Source organism: Carassius carassius, chromosome 43 (genome assembly GCF_963082965.1).
Source record: "Carassius carassius chromosome 43, fCarCar2.1, whole genome shotgun sequence".
Classification (NCBI taxonomy): domain Eukaryota; kingdom Metazoa; phylum Chordata; class Actinopteri; order Cypriniformes; family Cyprinidae; genus Carassius; species Carassius carassius.
Window position 1 is genome coordinate 1250001 of NC_081797.1, and position 24255 is coordinate 1274255.

The 24255-nt window shown below is 36.9% G+C and overlaps 1 protein-coding gene across 4 annotated transcripts in view; it reads left to right on the forward strand.

The window, feature by feature from the left end:
• Positions 1-24255, forward strand: part of LOC132125187 (transmembrane protein 117) — a 65337-nt gene that overhangs the window by 7147 nt on the left and 33935 nt on the right. For all 4 annotated transcript variants that reach the window (XR_009426863.1, XM_059536465.1, XM_059536464.1 and 1 more), the window contains exon 3: positions 19307-19439. Coding sequence is in view for 3 of the 4 variants with exons in the window: in XM_059536465.1 (XP_059392448.1) it covers positions 19307-19439 (133 nt within the window). In the remaining variant the exon portion in view is untranslated. The remainder of the gene's footprint in view (positions 1-19306; positions 19440-24255) is intronic.

The window sequence follows — 24255 nt, forward strand, 5'->3', positions numbered from 1 at the left end:
AAATGAGGAAGCGCCGCAGTCATTATTTCTCCTGTTAACTGGTGCAGAGCTGCAGGTCTCTGGTGTTCATGCCTGGTTTCTGGACTCGATCTGCAGCGCTGCTGTTTCCTCACACTGCGATAGTGAACACCAGTCTGGACACAGACGAAGACAGACGTGCAGAATGAAAGACTAAAGACAAAACATTTCCACCCTTTGAGTCACTAGCAGCTCAGAGCGTTTGATGAGAATGGCTTGAGCTCAGATTGAGATCTCTGACGTCTGATTGCAGACTTTGGTGTCTTGAGCAGCTTCTGAGACACTGTTCAGATCTCTTCTGCAGCTCTATTATTTATTTATTATGTGCTAGCACAGTATTTATTGATATTTTGAATTAGCCTGTCATTTTATATTTGCAGTTTTATTTTTGCATTTTTATTTCAGTTTTAATAATTTAGTCATGTGTTTTTGTATTTTTTTCTTAATATCTTAAATCGTACTTATCTTACTATTATTTATTGATATTTTGATATTAGCCATTATTTTTATATTTTGTAATACGTAAGTTTCAGTAATTTTTGCTTTTGTCAGGTTTTTTTTGTATTAATATTTCTATTTAGTTTTAATGTATTTTTATTTCCGTTTCATTAATTGAAGTACTTTCACTTCATTTAGTTGCTTAGGTAAAATGTTTAGAATGTTGTTGTTATTTTTTAGCAATTATCTATTATTTTATTGTAGTTTTTTTTTTTCAAAAACAATTGTAATAGTTTTACCTTCAGTTAATTCTTCATAAACTGAACCTTAACCATGAACTGTGCCTATAATCAGAGTGAAATGTTTCCCAAGACTGATGTTTTAGTCAAACAGTCCTTACTCGTTCTGCAGCTGTGATGCTAATGGATAAAAGCACTGCATTAAAAAGTCTAAAGTAACTTCTTAAAGTAACTACAGCATCAGCATGTCTACAGTTTGCCAAATTCAGATGAACACATCCAAATAAATAAACTTCACTACTGAAACTTGCATACAATTTACATATTTACATAACGGAGCCCTCCGTTTTATTAAATGTGAGCCAGCAAATGTATTAACTTCATTTAAAAAATATTTGTATGAAATGCAATTAAGATAATAGATAAAAGATGTGATTGCTTCAGTGATGTAGAAAATCTGTTGTGCATGAACTAACTGAACTACAGCTTCGTCACAAAAACATCATCCCAATGAATCAGTAAATGTTTAAATGATTCAGTTAGTTATTACTTGATTCATCAAGTACCTGTGCTGTATTTTATGTCATCTTGGTAACACAATAGTTAAATGCGGTTGTTCATCACTGTGTTTTTGACTCAGATGTATACAGTAAATTAGGATGTTTGTAGTTTAATAAAGGCAAGACACTACAGGCAAAAACTTTGTGTTCTCATGCATTGGTCAATTTTTGAGAGGCTTTTCAGACTAGTGGAAAGAAAACATCCAGAATACATATTTAAGTATTTCTTTTGTGACACTTTATCTATTTGTTTAAAGAGTTTGTTTCTCCACTTCAGTGGCACTTACACCAAACTTAGCAATTTTATTCATGTCTATATCCTGTAGCTTTTTACTGAAGGGTTTGTTCATATTCAAACTGGTTTAGTTATTGCACATCATCTATTTGCGTCTATAGATTTCACTTACAACACATATTTTTAAAGACTCGAAATGAGTTTGTTTCTCCATTTCAGCAGCACTTACAGACACCAAATCTTACAGTTTTATTCCTCTCTATATTCTGTAGGTCTTTACTGAGGGGTTTGTTCATAATTCATCACACTGATTTATACAACATTTCATTCCTAAAAAACATGGTGAAAATGTGTTTTTTTTTTCTGGCTGTTTACAGAATGTCCTGATTTATAGAGGGATGAAAATAGATATCAATAATCCCCTCTTGCAAAAACCTTTAATTTATCAATAAAATGAAAGAAAATGTTGAACCAGGCTTTTTACAATGTTCAGATTTATTTTCTGGAAATGCATGAAAATTAGAGCATATTTAATTAGATTGTGCTTCATTAATACATTTACACTTAGCATTTCAGAAAATGTTAATACAAGAAATGTTTACAGTTCTAGAAGCCAGAAAAGTATGGTTATATAGTTAGTGTTTTTTTTCTCACCCTGTTCACCTGTGCTATCTTGCCTTAATTAGATGCTTTTAATGTAAATCTGTTGTTCAGGTTTAATACTGTCAACCTGTTTTTTGTTGTTGTTGTTGTTGTTTTTTTGCATTATATCCTTTGATAGGTACTGAAATGAAACCCTATATATCCTCAGTATCATTGTTAGGAGCTTATAGTGTCACAAACTACCTTACCTTTTGAGAGCAGCTTGTATGTAGTTGCACTAGTTGAAATGTTTTGAGAGCTACAGTTTCTGAGTCGCTTCACTAGCACTGCTGTCATGTGTTGGTGTGCTGGTGTGCTGTAGATCTAGTTGTGTTGGTGTTTTCCAGTTTGCCATTCAGGGTGATTGACGTACAGAGGAATTGTATTGACAGACCGAAACGTCTGCTCAGGAAATACACCGTATCATCAGTCATTGTGTGAGTGTGTGTCTGTTTTATAACATCAGAGGTGTCTCTCAGACTGAACCTGTGCTGCTCCAGCAGTGTGTGATGGCGTCCACCAGAGGGTGGCATCTGTCAGGACACAAGACTCATGTGCTCTGATGCCTCAAGTGCTGCTGGGAAGAAACTACTTTTGAGTGTTTATGAGGCTATTCTAGTGAGAATCAAATGGACAGGTTAGGATTATATATATATATATATATATATATATATATATATATATATATATATATATATATATATATATATATATATATATATATATATATATATATATATATATAATTCATCTACTCTAAAGTAGATGAATTTTGACTGAAGAATTGTTATCAAAAAAACAAGACAAAAATACTGAGTAATAGAATTAAGTTTTTGCAATGTAGTGCATTCCCAAATATTTTGTCAATAAAATACCTACTTGAAGTACCCCTGAAATTTTCAGTTAAAGGCTGCGTAGATGATTTGTTTCAAAAACAGTTTTTACTGGTTCACATCCTGATAGCAGTGGTTTAAATGTATTTATTTGCATTTATATTATCTGTGGAAGGTGTAGGATATAGAAGCTTTATACTGTAAGTCGCAGTTGCGAGTTTATATCACGCAATTCTGACATTATACTGTAACACGCAGTTGCAAGTTTATATCAAGCAATTATGACTATATACTGTAACTTGCGAATGAGATTTTATATTACGCAATTCTGACTTTATACTCTAACTCACAGTTGTGAGTTTATATCACGCAATTCTGACTTTATACTCTAACTCGCAATGGAGTTTTTATCACGCAATTCTGACTTTATACTCTAACTCGCGGTTGTGAGTTTATATCACGCAATTCTGACTTTATACTGTAACTTGCAATTGAGAGTTTATATCACGCAATTCTGACTTTATACTGTAACTCGCAGTTGCAAGTTTATATCACGCAATTCTGACTTTATTTTGTAACTCGCAGTTGTGAGTTTATATCACGCAATTCTGACTTTATACTGTAACTCGCAATGGAGTTTTTATCACGCAATTCTGACTTTATACTCTAACTCACAGTTGTGAGTTTATATCACGGAATTCTGACTTTATACTGTAACTCGCAATGGAGTTTTTATCACGCAATTCTGACTTTATACTCTAACTCGCAGTTGTGAGTTTATATCACCCAATTCTGACTTTATACTGTAACTCGCAATGGAGTTTATATCACGCAGTTCTGACTTTATACTGTAACTTGCAATTGAGAGTTTATATTATGCAATTCTGACTTTATACTGTAACTCGCAGTTGCAAGTTTATATCACGGAATTTTGACTTTATACTCTAACTCGCAGATGTGAGTTTATATCACGCAATTCTGACTTTATACTGTAACTCGCAATGGAGTTTATATCACGCAATTCTGACTTTATACTGTAACTTGCAATTGAGAGTTTATATCACGCAATTCTGACTTTATACTGTAACTCGCAGTTGCAAGTTTATATCACGCAATTCTGACTTTATTTTGTAACTCGCAGTTGCGAGTTTAAATCAAGCAATTCTGACTTTATACTGTAACTTGCAATTGAGAGTTTATATCACGCAATTCTGACTTTATACTGTAACTCGCAGTTGCAAGTTTATATCACGCAATTCTGACTTTATTTTGTAACTCGCAATAGAGAGTTTATATCACGCAATTCTGACTTTATACTGTAACTTGCAATTGAGAGTTTATATCACGGAATTCTGACTTTATACTCTAACTCGCAGTTGTAAGTTTATATCACGCAATTCTGACTTTATACTGTAACTTGCAATTGAGAGTTTATATCACGCAATTCTGACTTTATACTGTAACTTGCAATTGAGAGTTTATATCACGCAATTCTGACTTTATACTGTAACTCGCAGTTGCAAGTTTATATCACGCAATTCTGACTTTATTCTGTAACTCGCAGTTGCAAGTTTATATCACGCAATTCTGACTTTATTCTGTAACTCGCAATAGAGAGTTTATATCACGCAATTCTGACTTTATACTGTAACTTGCAATTGAGAGTTTATATCACGGAATTCTGACTTTATACTCTAACTCGCAGTTGTAAGTTTATATCACGCAATTCTGACTTTATACTGTAACTTGCAATTGAGAGTTTATATCACGCAATTCTGACTTTATACTGTAACTTGCAATTGAGAGTTTATATCACGCAATTCTGACTTTATACTGTGACTCGCAGTTGCAAGCTTATATCACGCAATTCTGACTTTATACTGTATCTCGCAGTTGTTAGTTTATATCACGCAATTTTTACTTTATAATGTAACTCGCAGTTGCAAGTTTATATCACGCAAATCTGACTTTATAACTTGCAATTGCGAGTTTATATCACACAATTCTGACTTTAGACTGTAACTTACAGTTGAGAATTTATATCACACAATTCTGACTTTATAACTAGCAATTGTGAGTTTATATCACACAATTCTTACTTTATAACTTGCAATTGAGAGTTTATATCACGCAATTCTGACTTTATACTGTAACTCGCAATAGAGAGTTCATATCATGCAATTCTGACTTTATACTGTACCTTGCAATAGAGAGTTTATATCATGCAATTCTGACTTTATACTGTAACTCGCAGTTGTGAGTTTATATCACGCAATTCTGACTTTATACTGTAACTCGCAATTGAGAATTTATATCACACATTTTTTGACTTTATACTGTAACTCGCAATTGAGAGTTTATATCACGCAATTCTGACTATATACTGTAACTTGCAATTGAGAATTTATATCACGCAATTCTGACTTTATACTGTAACTCGCAGTTGCGAGTTTATATCATGCAATTCTGACTTTATACTTTAACTCGCAATTGCGTTTATATCACGCAATGCTGACTTTATACTGTAACTCGCAGTTGTGAGTTTATATCACGCAATTCTGACTTTATACTCTATCTCGCAGTTGTGAGTTTATATCACGCAATTCTGACTTTATACTGTAACTCGTAATTTTGAGTTTATGTCATGCAATTCTGACTTTATACTGTAACTCGCAGTTGCAAGTTTATATCACGCAACTCTGACTTTATACTGTAACTTGCAATTGAGAGTTTATATCACGCAATTCTGACTTTATACTGTAACTTGCAATTGAGAGTTTATATCACGCAATTCTGACTTTATACTGTAACTCGCAGTTGCAAGTTTATATCACGCAATTCTGACTTTATTCTGTAACTCGCAATAGAGAGTTTATATCACGCAATTCTGACTTTATACTGTATCTCGCAGTTGCAAGTTTATATCATGCAATTCTGACTTTATACTGTAACTCGCAATAGAGAGCTTATATCACGCAATTCTGACTTTATACTGTAACTTGCAATAGAGAGTTTATATCATGCAATTCTGACTTTATACTGTAACTTGCAGTTGCAAGTTTATATCACGGAATTCTGACTTTATACTGTAACTTGTAATTGAGAGTTTATATCACGCAATTCTGACTTTATACTGTAACTCGCAGTTGCAAGTTTATATCACACAATTCTGACTTTATTCTGTAACTCGCAGTTGCGAGTTTAAATCACGCAATTCTGACTTTATACTGTAACTTGCAATTGAGAGTTTATATCACCCAATTCTGACTTTATACTGTTACTCGCAGTTGCGAGTTTATATCACGCAATTCTGACTTTATACTGTGACTCGCAGTTGCAAGCTCATATCACGCAATTCTGACTTTATACTGTATCTCACAGTTGTTAGTTTATATTACGCAATTTTTACTTTATACTGTAACTCGCAGGTGCAAGTTTATATCACGCAATTTGACTTTATAACTTGCAATTGCGAGTTTATATCGCACAATTCTGACTTTAGACTGTAACTTACAGTTGAGAATTTATATCACGCAATTCTGACTTTATAACTAGCAATTGCGAGTTGACTTTATACAGTAACTCGCAGTTGCAAGTTTATATCACGCAATTCTGACTTTATACTGTAACTCGCAATTGCGAGTTTATATCGCGCAATTCTGACTTTATACTGAAACTCGCAGTTGCGAGTTTACATTACGCAATTCTGGCTTTATACTGAAACTCGCAGTTGCGAGTTTATATCACGCAATTCGGACTTTATAACTTTTAATTGCGAGTTTATTTCACGTGATTCTGACTTTATAGTGTAACTCGCAGTTGCGAGTTTATATCACGCAATTCTGAATTTATACTGTAATTCACAATTGCGTGTTTATATCACGCAATTCTGACTTTATACTGAAACTCGCAGTTGCGAGTTTATATCACGCAATTCTGACTTTATAACTTGTAATTGCGAGATTATTTCATGCGATTCTGACTTTATAGTGTAACTCACAGTTGCAAGTTTATATCACGCATTTCTGACTTTATACTGTAATTCACAGTTGCGAGTTTATATCACGCAATTCTGAATTTATACTGTAATTCACAGTTGCGAATTTATTTCACGCAATTCTGACTTTGTACTGTAACTTACAGTTGCGAGTTTATATCACGTAATTCTGACTTTATAACTCACATTTGAGAGTTATTATCACGCAATTCTGACTTTGTAATGTAACATACAATTATGAGTTAATATCACGCAATACTGACTTTATAACTCGCAATTGAGAGTTTATATCACGCAATTCTGTGAAAAAAAGAAATCTGAATTATTAGACAAAAAGTCGCAATAACCTTTTTTTTTCAGTGGCAGAAATGAGCTTTCCTAGTAGGAACATAAAATGTCTGTCCAAATAGATTCCTTGATCCAAGTGCTACGATAGGCTGTCCTACCTGCCTGTCAACATATGTATTTGCGTACAGCACATTGCATTACGCTATTGCAAGTAAGAATGGAGGCGTTTTTATTGATATATAATGCACTCTGCACTGTAGTTTTCTGAGCGCTGAATGAGACATGAGGTAATATGACAGCACTGCATTCATCTCTCATCGTACCGCTGATTAGCCTCTGCTCTGCCTGTGTGTGGTCATGTGTTTTGGAGGAGGCGTGGCATTGGAGAGCGATTTGCAGGGAGGGTGAGATCTTATGCTTTCAAAGCTACCTTGCTATTGCTAACCTCTTCGAAATGCCCTACCCTGCCTTTAATATTTCATTAATTAACAATGTCAATAATGGTCACATGACATGCAGGTAGGCATAAAATATTTAATGTTTTATTTAGATTTTTTTTGGAGCTGCAAAATGATTAGTCGTGATTAATAAATTCAAAATAAAAGTTTTTTACATAATATATGTGTTTGTGTAGCTTTTATATTTATTATGCATATATAAATACACACACATGCGTATATATTTTACAAATAAATATCTGCATGTATTTGAATGTAAAGACTTAAATAGAAATATTTTACATATAAATCTAACATATTTTTCCTTAATATGCTGTAAATATGTATGTGTTTGTATTTAAATATACATTATAAATATACACACTCTGTACACACATATAGTATAAACTTTTATTTTGAATTGATTAACCGCAATTAATTGTTTTGCAGCCCTATTTTATTTATTTTTTTGTTAACAACTGTTTATAGAAATGTTCTTCTGGGAACAGTAGTATAAAACAAAAAGCAACAGGGCAAATTTAGAACCCACCCCTTGGTTGACTTCAAAATAAAAAAATAAAAAAATACAAAATAAATAAATAAATAAATCAAATAAACAATAATAATAAAAATGTATTAAGTACTCATACATAAATAACAATAAAATATGTTTTACAAAGATTTTAGACAACATTAAAAACTGAAAGCCATAAATTTACAGTTTTTACATTAGATATTTTTTTTACTTCAAAATTATAATTAATGATTATTAAAATTAATTAAACTGTATTGACATTAAAAAAAAAAATACAAATAAAAACAGCTAAATTATTAAAACTTTACAATGGAACTGGGAAATATATATGTAAAAATACATTTGAAATAATAATAAAACCTATAATAGTATTTCAATGAAATAACACTGATGTGAATAAAGTGTTGTGTTCCCAAGTGCACATTAAACCCCCAGTTGATGTGTATCAGCATCAGCTCTGAAAACACACTATTATAATGAACCACAGCTGAAGATGCACATCAGGTGTTTGATTGATATTTGATCTGTGTTTTATTATTCTCACAGCGCCACAGAGAATGATTCGGTTGCACAAACTCATCACCTCATAAACCGTCATAAAGCAGTCAGACTTCATATCCTTTCTTAATCAACCTCATCTGACTAAATCCAGATGAACTCAGTGTACAGTGAACGTAATTACGATCAATACTGTTTGGCTTTTGTCATGATTCTTTAATTGATGTCTCATGCTGGGGTTAAAATCATACATTTTCCACTAATCTGGCGGTGTGATCAAATAAGTTGCATGCTGCACTTTTATTTACAGCTTTATTTGCACATACAGTGGCTCATTCAGTGTTCCCTAATACTGTGTACAGAATACATGTAGGCCTACAGAGTAGATGGTAGTGAGCTATTGAGAACACAGCCAGTGTTTAGTCCTGGAACTCTGTCTGTAGTAGTATTGAGTCTCAGATTGATTGTTTGTTAATATGTGTCTTTATGACCTGAGAAACCTCCCTCAGTAGTGTGCGAGGTGTTCAGTAATCATCTGTTATTGTCTCAGATGTTGTAATGAGAACTGAAGTTGAATACATGCTGATGGACAGTGAGGGACACAGAGTCTCACATCAATACAAGCCTGTTTTTATCCTGGTGAACTAATCAATTAACCCACCTGTGATTCAGTAAACCACTGCATACTACACACTAAAGACTGCACATGCACAGTGCACACTACACACTACATACTTCATTCTGCACAGTATTTATGAACACTAACTTATTCTGTAATCTATATGCTGTACACACTACATATGGCACACATTACATGCTACATATATTATTCTACACACATTTATGAATGCTAACTTATTCTGCAGTCTACATGCTGTACACATTACATGCACTACATACTGCATGCTAAATACTACATACATCATTCTACACACCATTTATGACTCATTCTGTAATCTACATTATGCTCTACACACTATAGAAAACACATTACACACAAGCTACATACTGCACAAATTAACATGTTTTAAAATCTACATTCTATATGCTATAGAAAACACTTGAAATACTGCACACTATATTCTACATACTGCACAATACACACATCCATCCATCCATCCATCCATCCATCCATCCATCTTCTTCCGCTTATCCGGGGCCGGGTCGCGGGGGCAGCAGTCTAAGCAGAGAACCCCAGACTTCCCTCTCCCTAGACACTTCCTCCAGCTCTTCTGGGGGGACACCGAGGCGTTCCCAGGCCAGCCGGGAGACATAGTCTCTCCAGCGTGTCCTAGGTCTTCCCTCCTCCCAGTGGGACGCGCCCGGAACACCTTCCCGGGAAGGCGTCCAGGAGGCATCCGGAACAGATGCCCGAGCCACCTCAGCTGACCCCTCTCGATGTGGAGGAGCAGCGGCTCTACTCTGAGCTCCTCCCGGGTGACTGAGCTTCTCACCCTATCTCTAAGGGATTGCCCAGCCACCCTGCGGAGAAAGCTCATTTCGGCCGCCTGTATCCGGGATCTTGTCCTTTCGGTCATGACCCAAAGCTCATGACCATAGGTGAGAGTAGGAACGTAGATTGACCGGTAAATCGAGAGCTTCGCCTTGCGGCTCAGCTCTTTCTTCACCACGACAGACCGGTACATCGACCGCATTACTGCAGAAGCTGCACCGATCCGTCTGTCAATCTCCCGTTCCATCCTTCCCTCACTCGTGAACAAGACCCCAATATACTTAAACTCCTCCACTTGAGGCAGGAACTCTCCACCAACCTGAAGTGGGCAAGCCACCCTTTTCCGACTGAGGACCATGGCCTCGGATTTGGAGGTGCTGATTCTCATCCCAGCCGCTTCACACTCGGCTGCAAACCATCCCAGTGCATGCTGAAGGTCCTGGCTTGATGAAGCCAACACGACAACATCATCCGCAAAGAGCAGAGACGAAATCGTGTTGTCACCAAACCTGACCCCCTCCGGCCCCTGGCTGCGCCTAGAAATTCTGTCCATAAAAATCATGAACAGAACCGGCGACAAAGGGCAGCCCTGCCGGAGTCCAACACGCACCGGGAACAAGTCTGACTTACTGCTGGCAATACGAACCAAGCTCCTGCTCCGGTCGTACAGGGACCGGATAGCCCTTAGCAAAGGGCCCCGGACCCCATACTCCCGGAGCACCCTCCACAGGCCGCCGCGAGGGACACAGTCGAATGCCTTCTCCAAATCCACAAAGCACATGTGGACTGGTTGGGCAAACTCCCATGAACCCTCCAGCACCCCGTAGAGGGTATAGAGCTGGTCCAGTGTTCCACGGCCTGGACGAAAACCACACTGTTCCTCCTGAATCTGAGGTTCTACTATCGGCCGGATTCTCCTCTCCAGTACCCTGGCATAGACTTTCCCAGGGAGGCTGAGAAGTGTGATCCCCCTGTAGTTGGAACACACCCTCCGGTCCCCCTTCTTAAAAAGAGGGACCACCACCCCGGTCTGCCATCCCAGAGGCACCGTCCCCGACTGCCACGCGATGCTGCAGAGGCGTGTCAGCCAAGACAGCCCCACAACATCCAGAGACTTGAGGTACTCAGGGCGGATCTCATCCACCCCCGGTGCCTTGCCACCGAGGAGTTTCTTGACTACCTCGGTGACTTCAGCTCGGGTGATGGACGAGTCCACATCTGAGCCCTCAGCCTCTGCTTCCTCAATGGAAGACGTGACAGCGGGATTGAGGAGATCCTCCAAGTATTCCTTCCACCGTCCAACGACATCCCCAGTTGAGGTCAACAGCTCCCCACCTCTACTGTAAACAGCGTTGGTAGGGCACTGCTTCCCTCTCCTGAGGCGCCGGACGGTTTGCCAGAATCTCTTCGAGGCCGACCGATAGTCCTTCTCCATGGCCTCACCGAACTCCTCCCAGGCCCGAGTTTTTGCCTCCACAACCACCTGGGCTGCAGTCCGCTTGGCCTGCCGGTACCTATCAGCTGCCTCAGGAGTCCCACAAGCCAACCAGGCCCAATAGGACTCCTTCTTCAGCTTGACGGCATCCCTTACTTCCGGTGTCCACCACCGGGTTCGGGAATTGCCGCCTCGACAGGCACCGGAGACCTTACGGCCAAAGCTCCGAGCGGCCGCTTCGACAATGGAGGTGGAGAACATGGTCCACTCGGACTCAATATCTCCAGCCTCCCTCGGGATCCGGTCGAAGCTCTGCCGGAGGTGGGAGTTGAAGATCTCTCTGACAGGAGGCTCTGCCAAACGTTCCCAGCAGACCCTCACAGTACGTTTGGGTCTGCCGAGTCTGTCCAGCTTCCTTCCCCGCCATCGGATCCAACTCACCACCAGGTGGTGATCAGTTGACAGCTCCGCCCCTCTCTTCACCCGAATGTCCAAGACATACGGCCGGAGGTCGGATGAAACGACCACAAAGTCGATCATCGACCTACGGCTTAGGGTGTCATGGTGCCACGTGTACTGATGGACACCCTTATGCTTGAACATGGTGTTCGTTATGGACAAGCTGTAACTAGCACAGAAGTCCAATAACTGAACACCACTCGGGTTCAGATCAGGGGGGCCGTTCCTCCCAATCACGCCCCTCCAGGTGTCACTGTCGTTGCCCACGTGGGCGTTGAAATCCCCCAGTAAAACGACGGAGTCCCCAGTCGGAGCACTTTCCAGCACCCCTCCCAGAGACTCCAAGAAGGCCGGGTACTCTGCACTGCCGTTCGGCCCGTAGGCACAAACGACAGTGAGAGACCTATCCCCGACCCGAAGGCGCAGGGAAGCGACCCTCTCGTTCACCGGGGTAAACTCCAACACATGGCAGCTGAGCTGGGGGGCTATAAAAACACACAATACATTATATTCTACATACTACATACTTCATTCAGCAGCATATTTTGCGATCTACATGCACTACACATTGCACATTATAATCAAACCACTAACAAACACACTGCATACTACATATTTTCTACACCATTTATGAGTACGTTTTTCTGCAATCTACATGCTTTACACTATGAAGTGCACATTAGACTCTATACACTAGAAAATGCGCTACATTGCATATTGCGCACTACATTATATTCTGCATGCTGCACACTACATACTTCATTCTACACACTATTTATGAATACTACATATTCTCCAATCTCCACGCTTTACAATACACATTGTACATTACACTCTATAGACTAAAGAAATCACACTACATACTGTACACTACATTCTATACTACATAGTGCACATTACATACTACACATCATTTCTGACATTGACATCTTAATCTACATGCTGTACACTACACACTGCAGATTACACTGTACACAATTCATTCTTCACACCATTTATGAATGCTAACATATTTTACAGTCTACATATTGTACACTAGATTAATACCACATACTTCACAGCATTTATGAAGGCTAACGTATTTTACAATCTACATGATATACACTACACACTACATTATATTCTGCAAACTGCATATTACATACTTCATTCTACAAACCATTTGTGAACACTAACTTATTACTAACACTCACATGCTGCACACTACACACTGCAGAATACACTTGACACTCACTACACACTGCATGTATTATAATACTTATTGCACACTACATACTTCATTTTAATACATCTTTATAAACACTTATTTACTGCACACTTCATTCTTATGAACACCAAATTATTCTGCATTCTACATGCTGTACACTTAACACTGCAGATTACACTAACGAAAGCACACTTCACACACATACTGCATACTACATACTACACTTTAAATTAGCGTTCAGAATATGAGCTCATAAATAATTATAATAAAACGCTTCTCTAAAGGACACGTTTTCCTTATGTCAAGGAATAAAATATTAAGTGTGTCATCAGTCATCTCGGCGTTTGTCCCAGGTTGCGAGATCTTGTCAGCACTTTACAGCAGTTTTATCACTCGACGTCACGGTTTCCACGGAGACAGACAGTTAGTTAACAAGCTGAAGAGGTTAAGCAGAAGGGTTGAGTTGAGAACGTGGCCAAACGAGGTGTGAGATGATGCTGATGGATCCTCGCGGGGGGTGCGCGTGGCTAATGTGTTGTTTCAAAGGTTGATCACGACGGAGATGTTGCTGGATCTGTCTGAACTCGGTTCATGTCCGTGATGTGACCCGTCATGCTGAGTTTCTGATTGGCACGAATATGTAGACATTCCCTTCAGAAAATCAGTAAGGGCCGTTTCACCCAGCAGACATCATTCCCATTTCAGTCTGAGCGTCTCATTGCAAATGAAGGCAGTGAGAAGCGCGTGCTGAACGTCTCTATAAAGCAGAAGTGTTTATCTGACGGGTTGGACACATTTCAAACGTCTCTCTGGGTTTGCGCTCATATCGCAGCTCATATCTTCAGAGAAATCTCAAGTCCATCTCCATTTCCTCGATGTCAGCTGATGCTGCCGTGATAAAAGTGCTTGTACTGTTTGCTCTTTATGAATGCACTTTAAATCATTGCAATAGTTTAAAGTGGAAAAAGAGGATTTTGGAGAAGTACGCGTTGTTTTGCCATTATTTGTCAATAAATAACTATATTGTCTTGCATACACTACTAACTGCATGCTACATGCTAAAGTGTTCACTCATTTAGCACCATATAAATATCACGACACAACTGTTTGGTAACTAATTGGCAGTTCTGTCATATTTATGGGTTGTTTTATAACTGGGGGTACATTTCACATCAAAAATGGCTTGGTTTAAGTTTATAGCCTGTAATGTTTTTCATAAGTGTATGGATGTTGGCAAGCTTGAATATTAAACACCCTTTTGGTATTTCAAGGGAAGGATATTTTTCTTGGTGAAACTGTTATCTATGTTATGGACATGTATGTACAGTGATTGTTTTAAAATAATTTTAATAATCATATTTTCACAACCCATGAACCAAACATAGCTGATAGCAAATTAATATATGTCTTAACAATCAATGAAATGAAAGAATTGAGTATATGAAATATTGATGAAATATCGAAGAAAGAAAGAGGACCCTTACAACATTCTACTCAAGAAAATTACCCAATGATACTCGTCACATGGTGTTGTAATAATTGTAATTACTGTGTTAAGCTAACTGAGACTTGTTATAGCACATGCATATCATTGCTCTTTTGTTGATTTTGATTGCTTCTATTGTCAATATTTGCAAGTCGCTTTGGATAAAACCATGAATGACTAAATATGATTGTAAATGTAAATTTATGAATACATTCTGCATTCTGTACACACTGCATACACTACATACTACACACTACATACTACTGTTTTTGTTACAATTTACACGCCATTTATAAACACTTGTTATTCTGCAGTGTACATGCTGTGCATACTGCATACACTACATGCTGCACACCATGTATGAACACTAACTTATTCTGTAATTTACATGCATTTCTTCCAGCATTCTGCAGTTAATTCAGCCTAAAAAACAGTTTTTTAAATAAACATTTCCATTGCAACATGTTCATTGCAGCCCTGAGAACCTGACCAAAGCGTTTTGAGTAACTGCACTAAATTGCCTTTTTTTTTTTTTTTTGGTGCAATTTTCCATTGCATATGCAAATTATTTCTTAAAGAGTTTTTAATTTGTTTCAATATGTTTTGTCCAGTACAAGTGTCTAAAAAAGTAGATACATTTATTTGAGAACCAGCAGTAAGAAAAGAGGATTTTTTTTTACTGCACTGGCACTGATTTCTTTTTTATTTCTTTTTTATTTTTTATTATTATTTTTTTTTATAATAAATACTACCTGGGATCTTATGCAGTGTTGCATCTTGAATATTTAGATATTTAAATAAAAAAACAACAACACAACAATAGCCATTATATATATATATATATATATATATTTGGCAGTGTTACATTTATTTGCATATTTATTGGAAGATTGCATGCAGAATGTCATGAAGCTTTTCAATGCCGATTTTTTTTATTTATTTTTTTTGCAGCGTTTTGCAGTTTTTAGATATTTGTGCTGGAAAACAAGACAAAAATAGGCTACACCATGCATTAAATGTATGCATGTGTGCATGCTAATGTAAATGCCAAAGCTGTCTCTTCCAGGAATTACTATGGTAACATTCATTGGTAATTAGAGGAAGCTGCTAAAGGAATAATTACGGCGACTTGTTCTTGGGGCCGCTGTTAGTTAAAGTGAGTTTGACAGGGTTAGTGGGACAGATGGAAATGTTTAGCTCTAATGAGCAGGACGTTCCTCTCATTGCCACAATATGTGTAATATATTACTGCTGATTCAGGCCGGTCTGTGGCCCTGAGCGCAGATCTAATGAGAGATGAATCGCTCTGCACCGGATCGCTGACAGGAGAGTGTCAGTATCTGGGAAAGAAGCTCACAAGCTGTAAAGAGCTGAAAAATTAACCATCAGCTGCTAAACAAACACACTAGTGCTAGAAAAACAAACTGTGAGGTGCTAAAACTCTCTCTCTCTCTCTCAGTGTGTGTGTGTGAGAGAGAGAGACTTGGATATTTTCATTTAGCAGAACTACTTTTTTTACTCACTCACAAATGAGATTTTTCTGTCTGGCCGAGACATGATGCAACTTTAAGAAAGCTTTGCGAATAAATAATTCACTTTGAGAGAGTTTTCCTGATGATTCGCTGATAACTGAACGAACTGTATCTTTCCGGAAACGATTGAAGCATCTAAAAGACAGACAAACTTCATTTCTGAGAACGAAGAAATGGGAACGCAGATGTGAAGATTATGTGTGGTGAATGATTAAGGATTCAAAACATCCCTGATCTCAACCGGTTCGGTGTATTATGAAACATACTGTAACAGGGCAGAGAAACAAAAAGCATGTGTTGAAATTACAAAGATGATGCATTGCATTAAGATGATAGATTTCAATAATATATGTTTATTATTTGTGTATCTTTTATGTTTATTAGAGTATTGTGTTGTCATCATCTCAATATGCTTAGATAACGCTGCAAAATTATTTTCTTCCACATTGTTTTTGTTTACAAATATCTGAACATTCTTAAATCATGATACATTTTCTGGAAATCTAAGATATTAAGTCTTATTTTTGATGCATTTTTTTTTTCATAAAACAAGCAAAAATATCTGTATTGGGAATGGAAAATATACTTTATTCAATGGGAAAACATTAATTTTGTTGTTAAGAAAACAAAGCTTTATATCTTGAGTAATCTTGCTACTGAAATAAATATATCTTGATGTAAGGATGTTGTTTAAATATTATATTAAATGTTTTATAAAAAACAAGACAATATACTAATGAATACATAAATATCTAAATAAATAATGTGAGTTTATACTTAAAACAATAACAAATATCTACCAACGGGGTCAGAAAAAAAAACATCTCAAAAAAAGAAAACAATTTAATTTTTTTGAGATATGTGATATTTGTTCTTGATTTAAGCATAAAGTTACTTAATGTAAAAAAAATATATATTTATATGATTTTTATATCTTATGAATTTTGCTCAAGTAAATGTATCTGATTTAAGTATGTTTATGTGTTTTACTGGAAAGCAAGACACAAATACTGAGAAAAATGTAGTGGGTGTTTACTTCCAGTGGAGTATTTCCATTTCCACTTCCATTTGGAGATTAAAAAAATCACTTAATTTTGATCTTTTATGCTATAGTAATTTTTCTCCTTAAAAATATATCTCGATTAAAGCATGCTTGGAGAATATTCTGATATTTCATTGACGAACATGACATAAATTCTTTTAAACAAGAAACAATATCTTTCAGTTGGGTCAGAAAACCAGTTTTATTTTTTTAAATCCCATTTAAGATGCTCCCTATGTAGGGTGCACACACCCATGCAGCTGACTATAGGTTTCAGGCCTTTATCATAGTTAAAATACTCGACGAGTGTGTAATGATCAGACTCGGTCCGTGTAAGTGCTACCGACACCGTCTTTAACTTTAGTCGTCTTTAATCACTTTAAAGCCGTGAAACCTTCCTCTCCACTCGCAGGACCCAGATCACCTCCGTGACAGACGCTGAAGGGCGCGATTAAGCATTCAGAGCGGCTTCCCCGACATCTGAATCAATCTCACGCTCTGAAAGAGAGCCAGAGACAAAGAAAGATGTTCCCTACTGTCAGGTGAAGGGAAAGAATGGAAATCTCCTCGCAGGTCATGAATAACGCCGCTGTAATGATGTAGGCCTCTTCATGAAACCAAAACAGCAGTTCTGAGGATCGATTGCTGTTGAGGAAAATACAAAAGTGCACGCTTTTGACGGGTTCATTGGGTCTGAGAGGCAAAACCTGGCTGGCGCTCGCCGTGTGGACAGACGGTTCAATCAGCAGAAATTACAGGTTGCAGAGATGATTAGTTGAACAGAGCTTTCCAGGGTCTAATTATCATGTCTGCATCACTGAAGGCTTTTCTGATACGGACAGAAAATGTGTTTCTGCAGGGTTACTGTTGTTAACTAAAACTATCAGGAACATTTTTGGTAAAAGTCATGAAGCTAACACAAAATAAACGGCATTTAAATTCTCTGTATTCTTCTATTTTCTCATAGTTTTTATTTATTTATTTATACATACATTAATGCATCATCTGTGATATTTGCAACATATCCATACCTGAATCTATTGACTGTGTGTTTTGAATGCATGCACATTTTTGTTGCTTTAATAGAAAAAACATTCAATATTTCACTTTCATCTTTTTGAGAGGAAATGTCAGTGTTGTGTATTTATTAATATTAATTCCAGCTTTAGTTAGCTTTTTTTTTTGTGCATCAAGTCACAAAAAATATAAAAATATATATATATTTTTTAACAAAAATATTTTAAAATCATTTTAATTTTAGTTACCGTTTTAGTTTGCCTGTATTTTGTATTTTAGTTGTTAATTTACAATAAAAGCCCTGACTGGTGTTTTTGTAATTTGTTGTGGAAGTGCAATAAATCTATAAGATATTCAATCATAGTGATTAATAATCATGATTAGATTTTTTTGGGGCAAAATAATCTTTATTATTAGTTTAACCTTTATCATGCAGCCCTGATCCATTGAATTTACTACATTTTTAAAAGTAAGTGGTTGCAATCGATTTATTTTAGCTACATTTAAATAAACAAATTTAGTTGACAAACTACAAATATATATATATATATATTAGTTAAAATAGTTTACAACCACTTACCTATAAAAAAATTATTATCATTATTTTCAGTGTATATTTATTTATTTATTGTGTGTTATCATTACATGTTGCTGTTGTTATTCATTTTTCCTGCCTTTACAGTGTTTTGGGCAATGTATGATTATATTTGTGTTGCAATGTGTTGAAGTTTATACAAATATTATTAAAAAAGAAAGAAAGAAATGTTTTAAAAGAACAAAAACTAACAAAAATTTTAAGTGCATAGAAATTATCGAAATAAAAGCTCATTCATAAACATAATAATGTATAAGTAATGTAATTGTAGTGTTCACACACATCATCACGATCTTGTTATGTGTGAAGCATTCCTCTTATTAGTTGAAATGTTAAAGTGGTTTCTCTTTGGTGTGTCAGGTCGTCTCCTGCGTCTGAAGATGTTTCGTGAGGACCACGGCTCTTGGATGACCATGTTTTTCAGCACCATTCTCTCGCTCTTCATCTTCTCTCACATCTATAACCTCATTCTGCTCATGAGCGGACAGATGGGGTAAGAGATATCATGTCTTTAATTACAAAATTTCATTCCCTCCTCTCAGTTATTCTGATTAGGCATGGCCATTGTAAGGAGTTTAATCATTTCTGACTCTTCAATTCCATTAATGATACTTTTATTCTTCTCAGTCAGTCTCAGTAATAAGTCGTTACTAATAGATGATAGTAAATGAGTCCAGAACCGCTGATTGATTCGAATGGATGACTGGAGGTTCAAATCTTTGAGTGTTTATGCGACTGAATCATGATGCTTTTTAAGTGATTCAGTCGAACGAACCAACTCATGAGTTGAATTCATTCAGTTTTTTTGGGTGATTCGTTAAACAGAACCAACTAAAAGAACTGAATCAGACTACACTGATCGTTCTGTGGGATTGTTGTGTGAAGAAATGCAACAGAAAGATGATAATTTAATGCAGTTGTATGGTTCAGTAAATGGATTGATTCGAATGGATGACTCAGGGATTAAAATCTTTTGAGTGCATCTGATTTATGATTCTTTTTTATCAAACCAGCTCATGAGATGCATTTGTTCGTAAATCAGACTACATAATAATCATAGAGTTCAAGATTGATTTGTAAGTATTTTTGAAAGATTCATTAAAACGAACCAGTTGAAAGAATCATTACTGAATCAGACTACATTGATTGTTCTTTATGTTTGTTGTCATGTGCAGAAATGCTTGGTTTAGCAAATGAGTCCAGAACCACTGATTGATTCAAACAGATGATTCAGGAATTCAAATCTTTTGAGCGTGTTTGAATTTGATTCATGGTTCTTTTTGAGCGATTCAGTTAAACGAACCAGCTCATGAGATAAATGTGTTCGTAATTCAGACTACATGTTAACCACAGAGTTCAAGACTTTCAAAAGATTCATTAAAACAAACCTGTTAAAAGAATCAGAACAGAAAAAGAAATACAATAAATGTATTTAAAAGAAATACAACAGAAGATTTTTTATTTCGTCATTGTATGGTTTAGTAGCATCCAGAACTGCTGATTGGTTTAAACAGATGATTCAGGGATTCAAATCTTTTGAGTGTGTTTCAGTCTGACTCTTTCTGAGTGATTCAGTTAAACGAACCAGCTAATGAGATGTATTTGTTTGTAAAACAGGCTACATTTACTGTAGGGACTTTAGAAATAGATCAATCAAAAAGTACCAGTTTAAAGAATCATAACTGAATCAGACTGCATTGATTGTTCTGTTTGTTGTTCCATGCAGCAATGCAACAGAGAGATATTTATCATTTCTGTATGAATTTACTCAATGTCATTGAACTGCAGTTCTGCATAAGAATAGCTCTTTATTCTCTACTGAAGGAATGATTTGACCAGCCGTGCATGAATCCTATAAGCTTTAAGTGCGTTTAAGCACTGACCCGAGAATCTGCTTTACATTATCTGATGACGTCTGATCTCAGATCAGCACATGTGCAGACAGTCAACCGTGGCGCCGCTTCAATTGTACGCGGTAAGATGGATGCCTCACTTACGGTTCGATTCACCATCTAATGTTGAGCTCTGCACACAGCCGATGCTTTCACATTACACTCCACTGTTTGGAGAATGGCTGCACCATTTTTCAGTGAGATTGAATGTTGAGCAATCGTGTCGCCATACATCTTCTCAAGGTTAAACGCGGTCAGCATTGCAGTCCTGCCCATAAGAACGAATGTTTGTGAGCGCAGGTTGAACTGATCAAAGACTAGTTTGATACATTTGTGAGTGCGAGAAAGCTTTGTTGTTTTATTAAATCATCATAGCTTTGATGAACAAAGATATAAAGAGTGCAGATGGACATTATTCTATTCTAGACCTTTCCATGAGGTTGAAGTGACTTGAAATGTCTCTGAGCAACTTTTAGCAATATTTTCTTACCAGATCATAAACGATTTGATCCAAAGCTGCATAATCTGGGTTTTCATGAGTGGAATGCTAAATCTGCAAGCCTTCACAGGACAGATGCTCTCTCTTCCAAAACCTAGTGAGCTGCCTTGCTGTCTACTCCCTACATAGGCAGCTGTTTCCTGAGGCAGCATTCTAACTAGAATACAGCTTCACGAGTTACTAATTTGGAACATTTGAGGGTCATACAAGTACTGCTCAGACTCAACTCACAATTTACTCACAATATGTTTATATATCGGATGTATCTGTATGTACGTGTATATGAATGTGTCTGTGTGTGTGTGTGTGTGTGTGTGTGTGTGTGTGTGTGTGTGTGTGTGCGTGTGCGTGTGCGTGTGTGTGTGTGTATATATATATATATATATATATAATTATTAATATTTTAAATTATGACAAATATTGTATATATTAAAGCTGTAGAATTTAGCTTTGGTAAATATAAATCATTTATTTATATATTTATTGTATTTCTGAATAAATATAATTTTTAAGTATTTTACTGATTTAATTTAATACTTTAATATTATTAATTATAATTGTTTAATAGTATGTATATGTGTATATGTTTGTGCTGTCAAATTATTAATCATGATTAATCACATCCAAAATAAGTATTTACGTAATAAATGTCTGTGTATAATTATTGTATATATATATATATATAAACACACACGTAGAGGGAGGGAAGAAAAACACACACACAGCACATAACAATAATGCAATGCAATCCAACGCAGTGATTGAGAGCTGAAGAAATCAAGGCTCCTCAGAAGATGTGAGATGTTCTGGAGGCTTGTGAAGATCATTCCTCCGCTGAGGAACAGTGAAAGGAAAGCTTCTGGAAACAAACGCTCCTCAAAAGATCCTGAGGATCAGATTTGAGACTCTAAAACATGATTGATGGAGAATCAAGTAAAGCTGAGCTGCTTCAGTCCAGGAAGAGTTCATCTGGAGATATTACTGATGTTACTCTGATCTTTACTTGATCAGAATCAGGAAAGATCTGACAGCAGAAACACATGATTAAAAGCTGGACATTTGCACAGTGACACTAAAAGAGCTTTCTTTGACTGGATACAACACTCTGAACTCTCAATCAGAGACAGAAGACAGCATGAGTTCCTGTGGCTCAGTGGTAAAGCATTGCGTTAGTAGTCCAAAAGGTCATGGGTTCAGTTCCCAGGAAACACACATACTGGTAGAAAAAAAAAAAAAAAAAAATTTTTTTATATATATAGCCTGAATGCTCTGTAAATTGCTTTGGATTAAAGCATCTGCTAAATGCATGAATGTAAATGACAGAGTACAACAGCAGAGTTTGGGAGCCTCAGGAATGTGTGTATTTGAAGGGTTAATGGTGTTTAATGGGTAGGTGGCGCTGTTGTTCAGCACACGAGCGGGTGTCTCTCTGACAGCAGGGGTCTGCTGGTTTCAGCTCTGTCAGGAGAAATGATTGTTTACACCTGTGAGGAGAGGAGAGCCTGACACACACACACAGGCGCTCTCTGATTTACTCTCAGAATAAACGTCAGATTAATGCTGGAGAAAGATATTTACATACAGCATCCTTCAGAGCTTCAGAGTTGGGGAAGTCGTGGCCTAATGGTTAGAGAGTCGGACTCCCAATTGAAAGGTTGTGAGTTCGAGGCCCGGGCCGGCAGGAATTGTGGGTGGGGGGAGTGCATGTACAGTTCTCTCTCCACCTTCAATACCACGACTTAGGTGCCCTTGAGCAAGGCATTGAACCCCCAACTGCTCCCCGGGCGCCGCAGCATAAATGGCTGCCCACTGCTCCGGGTGTGTGCTCACAGTGTTTGTGTGTGTGTTCACTGCTCTGTGTGTGTGCATTTCGGATGGGTTAAATGCAGAGCACAAATTCTGAGTATGGGTCACCATACTTGGCTGAATGTCACTTCACTTTCTTTCTTTCTTTTTTTACCATGGTAACTGCTGCAGTTACTATGCTTATTGTGATCTTGGTTGAGTAAAACCCAGTTTTTAATAACAGTGTTGAATATTAACACAGTTTATCCTGTTGTGTGTCTGGATGTTGTTGTTTATGTTCGTGTCGGAATGTTAGATTTCATCCCAAATCAAAATGTAAAAAAAATAAATAAAAATGAGAGTGATGCCTATTTTAGGAACAAGGAACTTAGTAATTTTTTGTTCTCATTGTGACTTATTCGTGACATTTGTTCCCATTGTTTTGTCATTCTTTTTATATTCTCGTCTTTGTAGTACTGTAGTGAAAATCGTCCTGTCAGTCATTCTTTTTCTCTCAAATCAACAGAAATTTAGTTCAGTACAACAAATGCTGCCACATGCATCTTCGGCTTTATTATTTTGATGGAGTATAAATTAAATGTACAGTTTGTCATTACTTTGTCATTTTACACATTATGGTAATGCGATTTTGAAGGTGTGTGTGTGTGAGTGTAAATATATGCATAAACAAAGAAATTCTCTCTCAGCATCTGTTGCCTCTCATCTTTCTCATTGATATTCTTTTATTCTCTGCAACACACACACACACACACACACAATAACACCCGCTCAAACCCCCACATCACAACAACCAGTTCTGCTTCCTCCCCTTCACACTAACACACACACACACACACACACTGAACAGCTCTCCAGCAGCCACTCAGTGCGCTTGTGATTGAAATGAACATCATAAACACTCACATTCTCTCTCTGCAGGTTATAGAAACGTTGATAGTCTGAGAGATTTCATAGCGAATGAAACAGCATTTTTATAAATGACATCATCGCTTCTTTATGACATCATGTTCGCCTTTATCAAGTCATTACTGCATCTAGAGCCCAACACACTGATGATGATGATGATGATCTTCATTCTCAGCTCAGTGTGTGTTGTGTGGTGTGGGCGGAGC